At 40.1% G+C, this 8825-nt stretch overlaps 1 protein-coding gene across 1 annotated transcript; it reads right to left on the bottom strand.

The window, feature by feature from the left end:
• Positions 1-2380: 2380 nt before the first annotated feature.
• On the bottom strand, positions 2381-3427 carry LOC131954030 (type-1 angiotensin II receptor A-like). The gene has a single exon (XM_059317512.1). The coding sequence runs from the start codon at positions 3425-3427 to the stop codon at positions 2381-2383; it is 1047 nt and encodes a 348-aa protein (XP_059173495.1).
• Between the last annotated feature and the right edge of the window lie 5398 nt (positions 3428-8825).

Below are 8825 nucleotides of genomic sequence, written 5' to 3'. Positions count from 1 at the left end.
GACAGCATGAGAGGTGTGGTCAGCTTGGTCAAATAGTTCAGTGTCCAACTGTACCAGTCTACACTCTCTATGGGTGTCTACTTCGGTACGCGTTGGTTTATTTGTTAAACTGTGTCTTTAGAAAGTTCATAAAATTTCAGAAGTCTTGGTTTTCTAAACGTTTGACTTGATATCAATCTGTGAGTGCCGTTTGATTTAGTTTATTGATAATAAAAACTTGCGTGAACTAGAGCTAGTTTTTTTATCAGTCAATCGGTTGTTGATGATGCATTCAATTCTCGCTGTAAGATAAGAAAAATTGACTGGTAATTAAGAAATACAATTATTATTTGGTTATTACAGGACGTTAATTATAAGAAATTTCTGCTTGAGAACTGATGTAAGATTGTGTTCATCACGGAAAAATAAAACTTGCAAGATCCACGACTTCTCTCGCATAGCTCCACTGTCAAATAATAGCTCATGTTTTTCTATCCTACTTTTAATTGTGTGTGAACCGCAGTGAATAATTCTTCTTGCTTCACAGCTAATTGGAGTTAAATGGCGGAGTCTCAAAAAAGTTAAAATAGCTTTACAGTTTCTTGATAGTGAGGAAGACGTTAAAAATGACGGCAATGATAAACTTTTTTTGTCTAGATTGGCACAACGGCCAGTGGCTAGAGCACCACCGGAGGAGTCTAGCAAGTAAACTGCATCTGTTCGAGTGAGTAGTGATGATGACGAACAGTTAGCCACAGATATGTTGGCCTACATACATTTTTTCCTAGCTGATGGATCGACCGACATTTTCCAGAAACTTGTGGCGGATTGAAAACAGAATAAACTACAATAAATGTTGATTTAGTTTTTGATCATGTTTACACTGAATTTAAATGTTTCAAACCAAAATAAACTACAATGAATATTGCTTTAGTTTTTGATCATGTTTACGCTGAATTTAAATGTTTCAAACCAGAATAAACTACAATGAATATTGCTTTAGTTTTTGATAATGTTCACGCTGAATTTAAATGTTTATTAAAGTTATCCATGGGTCCAAACATTTAAAATAATTATTGGAATTAATTTGATACAGTCAAGCGGAGAACTAATTGCTGGCTCTCATTTTTTAAAATCTAATTACCCTCATTTTTGTCTCTTTTAAAAAAAATTGATATAAGTCGAAGATTATCACGTGACTTAAGTAGGTCTTTGGTCATCAATCTTGGCTCTAATGGTAGTGTGAATAGACACAAGAAGTTCTACCTATTATCTGTACAATACCATCTCAGTCGCCACATAATTGCCAAATGACAGGGTGAACAGTACAATTATTGGTTGACTCAAATCTTTGTCAACGTTTCTTAAGGCAATGTGTCTTTATAAACCTCGGTCGTAAAACACGATTACTTTGTATCGATACCAGTGTTCACAAATATTTAACTTGTATTTGACTTATACCCTCGCGGGCTGTGGTAGATGGTGGTCATTTTCAATTACTGACCAGCCACACATGTGGCCACATTTCTATTACTGACCAGCCACAAGTATGGCTACATCTAGGCTAGCGACCATCAACTGCACACCCACAAAACCAAGACTTTTACACTAAAATAAGTTAAATTTCGTGATTTTCCCTGATATGTTTTTTTTTAAATTAGCTTCACCAGTGTAGAGTAGTACCTGTGTTGTTTTATTTTAAAACATCTCAGGGACAAAGATATCAGGGACAAAACATCTCAGGGACAAAATATCTCAGGGAAAAAAGATCTCAGGGACAAAATATCTCAGGGAAAAAAGATCTCAGGGACAAAATATCTCAGGGAAAAAAGATCTCAAGGAAAAATTTCTCAAGGAAAAAGGGAAAAAAAATCTCACTGGACATGGTGAATGTAAGGCCATCACACCAAGCAATATGTCCACTCTATGATCTTTTAACCCAATGTCTAGTCCGTGTCATTGAAAGTATTGCAGTTAGTTGTACACGGGGCTTAAAATAGAGGATAATTGACCAAAGTTCCGCTCTAGTAGAAAGCTTGTGAGGTTAACTAACAATTAGTATAAACAGTTAATACTCACACATTGTGAGATGCGTCGCACAGAAAAAACGTAAGTATAAGTGGCTGAATTATTGTGTTTGACATGGAGTTTGGACGAGACTGATATATTGCTGGTGCAGTAGAGGGGCGGACAAACTACAGATGAGCTTAAGAGAGAGTTAGTGATAAAGACGGGGTGAGGGTGGAGACATGGCAAGGACAGTCCAGTCAGGACAAAGTTGTGACCATCTATCTGCCGTCTGTTTGTTTGTAAAGTGGCACATGACTACACCACACAAGTCACGTGACTCTAAAACATCGCTGTAGACAGTAAGACAGTAAACAAAGATGACGTGTACTGGTCACAGCGTGTTCTGTGTTGGTGATTTTCTACCAGAGAACATGGCCAAGAAGGCCTGTCTAAACTTGGAGCTCATCTTCAGGTAGATGAAAATGTTCATGCTAGAGTTGATGGCAACCATATTGAAAAACATGGCGCTGGTAGCTAAAAATAGATTCCGTTCACGACCTTCCATATTGTAATCTTTGACCAACAGTATGACCACATCGGCTGTGACGTTAGGAACAGAGCAACCAATGAAAACGATGGATATTATTAGAACCATTTTGACCAACTTCCGGTCACGATGTGATAGCTGGTTGTTTCTAGCAGCAGAAGAAAACAGACTTCGCCATTTTGTCGTGATTTTAAAGGAATATATCAGAGCGGAAGTGAACCCAGTGACAAGGGTGAAGGACGTGAACTCGATGATTATATTTATACTTCGGGATACGCCCTCCAGGACGTCGCTTTTCTCTGATACGATAAGTCCAACAGAGGTTTGGTTTGACATGGGGTTGAACCTCAGACCGATGCTGTTGCCTACAAACACAGGGATGGCGTAGGCCATTGTCAGAAGGTACAACCCGACAGAAAACTTGATGGCTGTTTTCCTGGTGAGTAGTGTCTTCACCTTCAGGGGCCAGGCCACGCACACAAACCTTTCAAAAGCCAAGAAGGTTGTCAGACAACCCGTTATCCGGGTTGCCAGAACATTTGGCCAACCCAGAGCAATGTAGCCAACTGCATTGAGTGTATCGTGGCTCGCGGCTGCTTGTTCAACCATTGGGTTGCTGTTGACCGTTAGACCAACCAACGTCAGGAGAATGGCGATGTCGGACACAGCGAGACTGACGAGGGAGATGTTGGTGCTCTCGTTAAAGCCAAGTTTGATGAAGACGATGATACTGACGATGTTAAAGACGATACCAAACGGGCTGACGATGCTAGAGAGAATTATATTGACGAGAACTATCATCTGATACGTCGAGGCGCTAACCAAAGCGGTGTACAGATCTTCTGGCCAAAGATCTGATGACGTGCTACTGGTGTTCTCAGTTCCAGCCATTTGTTTTACCTGTGGTTGTTGTCTGGCGATGGTGTGGTGTGGTGTGTCGGTGTAAACACTTTCTCTTACCTGGCTTTTATCGATGGTGTGTGGTGTGTGGTGCGGGACTTTTATTCTGTGTTTGGACTCGCAAGAGATCGAACTTGGATCAGAAAAACCGAACAAAAAACACAACACTAATTTACCGCTGAATGACTCCCTAGATGTAAAATAAGTAAACTTTGTTTCTATTTTAAGAACTAATTATTTAGTTAGTTTCAGGGTAGAATATTAATAAATCAATCTAATAACAATTAACCATTATCCTAGTTACAAAAGTAAGAATTCGTTTGTTGTGAATCTCATAATTAGGTGGTAAATGAGCAATTATAATAGCGCTACTCTAACGATGATGGTTAGCTTGAATGTATTAATAATCAGAAAGTGGAGCAATTATCATTTCACCGGTAGGCATTTCATTGTGTTCAGTCGAGAATTTGATAATTACATTTCGATAATTATAGGTCTCCCCTATTATAACTTGGTCAATGTAGCAAAATGTCAACGTTCTACAGGGAACTAGGAGTCTCTGTGTGTGTGTGTGTGTGTGTGTGTGTTGGGGGAGGGGGACTGGATAGTTTAGAATGTTTAGACGATGAGATGGGCTGAGTATGGCTACACCTGTGCACGGTGTGACCCTTGTTTAAAGCCCACAAGTTCTAGCCGCGTGTCTACTGGACACGTCCAGTATTTGAGGAGTATACCAACTGCAGACATGCCTACCCCTGTCAGACAAAAGTAGGAACAGTCATGCCTAAAAAGAGGGTGTAGGACAAAAGGCCGGCATCCAAAAGGCCGACAAGATAAAAGGCTGACATGGACATAAGGCCGACAGCCGAAAGGCCGACAGACCATAAGGCCGACAAACCATAAAGCCGACAAGCATAAAAATACTAATATCGCAAAATATGTGTTACTGCATAGCTCATATTTAGACAACCATTGAAAAAGGGCATACAATAAGGCGAAACGTTCAAAAGAAGAGACGATGCTAGTTACTATACTTATAAGGTGAACCATCGGGTCTAAGCGACTGAAGATTAATGGAGTGTCTTAAACACTCAGGATCAACAACTTAATATTGCGAAATACGGTCACTACTGTTTTCATAGCTCCCTCTATGTCAACGTGGAGAGACAACCATCAAAGAACAAAGTCTAAAGTCGCTGACATCATCGCCCACATGAAATAAAGTGGAATGACAAGAGACAATTCTAGTTGCTATCCTGGTGCTGGTAAGTAGGTCAGCAACCAGTTCTATGGCTCAGGTTTTATTGAGCCGTAGAACTGGTTGATGACCTACTTACCAGCCCTATAAGGTGAACAATGGGGTCCATGCGACTGGAGATGACGGGAGTGTACAAAGGATAACCAGAAAGGTGGTGTTGCCATCATATTTCGCAAAGAATTCAAAGAAATCGAATGAAGTAGAACAATCGCGTGCCTTGACTGGACTACATGTTAAATACCGACAAACTTTGAATTATATTTAAGTTTCGTTCATTGCGTTTTTTTTTTTTTGCATAAAACAAATTTTATACTACATTTGTTGGATTAATTCTGTTGTGATTGTGATACAAGTGTGCCAAAATTGGTAAGTAATTTTTTGTTTCTTGTTAAATATTAGTAAACAAAATACAATTTTGCCTACATATTGTACAAACACAAAAAGATCATATTCAACCCACCCACAACGCTAAAATATGCCGTCTAAATCGTTGAAGGTGAGTCGGGGTAGGTAGGTGTGAGGGTGGGGATTTTTACGAATGCGGGAACGAATGAATCCAATAACACACAGTTCAAGTTCAACTATAATTGTTCTTTATTAAAATGATATATATGTTCAAGTTCTACCTAACTGATCTACACTGTACTATTTACTTCTACTACTGACTGTTCATACCACATGCTACCTACTACTACGCACTGTTCACTATACTACTAACTACGCACTCCCATGACCAATCCTAACACTAACTGTTCTCTACATTCTTCAATCTAACACCTTCTACCTCGCTAGCTAATCATGATCTCCTAACTATCTACATTCTCGGCCGTCTCTGCCGCTACCTAACAACTCCTGGCCTATCGCTCTACTGACCCACGCCTCAGTGGTCAGCTGACCATACCACGTGACCGGTCAGTCTCTGAATTTTCATTGGTCTACCTCTGACTAACACGCTAAAGCCTATTTCTGCTATCTACCTGGCTTCGACGCAACATTGCGTCATCACATATCTCCCTCCCTTTCTGTAGCTGACAAATTATATTTTTCAGCGTCTGCTACTAATCTAATACATCAACAACTATCTGTCTTACTACTCTATTCTATCCCTAACATCAATCATATAAATCAAATACAAAATGGGACAGCACAGTTTACAAAAACATAAAATCTTGTGTCTGTGTTCCTGAAAAAAAAAATGTCATTGTTCTAGTTTTTGTGTAGGTATCCTGACGTCTGTGGTGTCTCTGCTTGATAATGTATGTCTATGTTATGGTTTGATTGAATCTAATCATGTGTAACTCAGTTCTGGTTAGGTTGTCGTGTACTGGCCTTGAGCTAATCTTAGTAGAATGTGTAACTGGTTGAACGGGCTCTGCGAGCAGTGTAAGTGTATGTGTAAGTGTTATGTAATTGCTGGCGTTCCTCTGTGGTGGGTGGGTTGTGGCGAGTTTTGATGTAAATTCCCGTGAGGCGGGTGTAGGCGTAACTTTCGTTGGTCAATGTGATGACGCAACAAACTCAACGCTGGTTGAGACGTCCACGTAGAGTGGTTATACGATGAACTGGAGCTGTCCGATGCGGTGGCGAACAATGACGTAACGTTCCGACGCTGGGAACTTGGACGATGGGTCGTCTACCCTTTGTATGTGCCGACGTAGGTGTACGTAGCTGGCGGTCTGTTATTCAACCCCAGTGCGGGAGCGAAGCGGTGGCGATGCGTCCGTTGTCTTGACCAGGGCAATTCTCCGTTCGGCAGGGCTGTTCGCTGTCCAGGTAATTCAACGTAATCAGGGTTTCAGGTGGCGGCACTCTTTGAAGTGTCGGCTTCATCTCGTCTCATTCTGAATAGCGCTGGTGGGTCTGAAATTGTATTACGAGACCATGAGCAATGGTTTTACGTGACCATCTTAGTGCCCGCGCAGACAAGTATTCAGACAGAGGTACCTTCCATTAAAAAAAAACCTCAATCCCATTAAACGTGCTGAACATTTGTCTGGCGGTACAACAAACATTAAAAAATAAACATTACAACATAACCAAATAAAAAATCAGTACACTCTAATCTAACAACAATCTGTAAAGCCTAATAAACTCAATAGACGTAAACACTACTAGAGCTTAGAAATAGCTTCACAAAAAGAATAGACATGTAAGTGTATACAAATAATCGTGCCGTTTCAAATAACATTTGAATGCGTAATCATATAGTGGAGCAGCTCTCACTATCTGACTTCTGACAAAAAAAAAACTGGCTGGCTTGACTTAATGACTGACTTCACTCATGACTTCAGTAAATTGACTGACTTCAGTAACTTGGCTTATTTCACTTTGACTTCAGTAACTCGACTGACTTCACTATGACGACTAATTTCACCTTGACGACTAACTTCACTGCGACAACTAAATCGACTGACTTCATAGACCTCTGACTGACTTCGACTTCAATTCAACTTTAAGGACTTCACTGACTGACTTGAACTTCGACGACTTAAACGTCTTCACTTTGACTTCAAAGACTTTTCCTTGACTTCAACTACTTCAATATGACTTCAAAGACTTCATTTTGACTTCAACTACTTCAATATGACTTCAAATAATTCACTTTGACTTCAACGACTTCAATATGACTTCAAATACTTCACTTTGACTTCAAAGACTTCACTATAACTTCGACGATTTCACTTCTTCACTATGACCTCAACGACTTTAATATAACTTCAAAGACTTTTCTATGACTGCAACATGACTTCAACTAAGTCACTATGACCTCAACTACGACTTTAACAACATTGACTGACTTCAAATAACTTCTTTGACTTCAGTTCTGACTTATACTTCACTGACTTCAATAACACTATTGACTTCAGATTGACTACACTGACTTCTGACTTCAACTGTATCGACTTCACGCCGATTTTCTCGACTACTTAGATCAACACAAAACTACTCGACTTGACTTCACTATTATGTATTATGTCCGTTGTTCAAAATCATGTATGGGGACGGTCCGGGTCACATTCTTGGTCATGGGGTTGATGTTCTAGGGCAGTTGCGTGTTATCTATGTGTTGTACTTTCCGTTTCACTAATTCTATCGCTAACTATGCTTTTGTTCTTGACATGTCTTACTATCTTGACTATCTTGTTTTCTAGCTTATTCTCTACAAATGTTTCAACTTCTTCTCCTGTTTTGTCTAATGGTATGCCCTGTTTATAGCATTGAAACTCTGCCTCCATGGTTGTGTATGTGTATGTGTGTGTGTTGAGGAAGTCAAAATAACTAAGGCAACAGTGCGTAACAATAGAATGTGTAAGGCAGAAAAACCGCTGGCACAAACTATCCAGCACGGGTATAAACCCAAACGTTTAAAAATTTTTTGGAAGGTACTTATCTTTTTGGACATGTTGACTTTTCCCTTGTGTTGGTAATCCACACTCGTTCCGGTTGAAGAAACCCTCTGTTGTGTTGAGTTAAGAAAGCTGTACACCAGTACACTCCGTCATGAGTAACCAATATACTGTCTTTCCTGTCCTCGACCCGCGCTCCACCAGATGTGAGGGTGGGGGTTTTACGAAGGCGGAACGAATGAATCCAATAACACACAGTTCAAGTTCAACTATAATTGTTCTTTATTAAAATGATATATATGTTCAAGTTCTACCTAACTGATCTACACTGTACTATTTACTTCTACTACTGACTGTTCATACCACATGCTACCTACTACTACGCACTGTTCACTATACTACTAACTACGCACTCCCATGACCAATCCTAACACTAACTGTTCTCTACATTCTTCAATCTAACACCTTCTACCTCGCTAGCTAATCATGATCTCCTAACTATCTACATTCTCGGCCGTCTCTGCCGCTACCTAACAACTCCTGGCCTATCGCTCTACTGACCCACGCCTCAGTGGTCAGCTGACCATACCACGTGACCGGTCAGTCTCTGAATTTTCATTGGTCTACCTCTGACTAACACGCTAAAGCCTATTTCTGCTATCTACCTGGCTTCGACGCAACATTGCGTCATCACAGTAGGGCAAGATGACACATGACATAAGACAAAATGTAAGAAAGTAATATTACTTTTTCATTATGTAACTGGTTTTCAATAAAACTTAAA

Source organism: Physella acuta, unplaced genomic scaffold (genome assembly GCF_028476545.2).
Source record: "Physella acuta isolate Inbredline_101_S28 unplaced genomic scaffold, ASM2847654v3 ptg000969l, whole genome shotgun sequence".
NCBI lineage: Eukaryota > Metazoa > Mollusca > Gastropoda > Physidae > Physella > Physella acuta.
The sequence above is the reverse complement of the archived record's forward strand: the minus strand, read 5'-3'. Positions and strand labels throughout refer to the sequence as shown.

Excerpts from the sequence above, each read along its gene's own strand:
- LOC131954030 (XM_059317512.1), bottom strand. The coding sequence starts at position 3,427 with ATGGCTGGAACTGAGAACACCAGTAGCACGTCATCAGATCTTTGGCCA.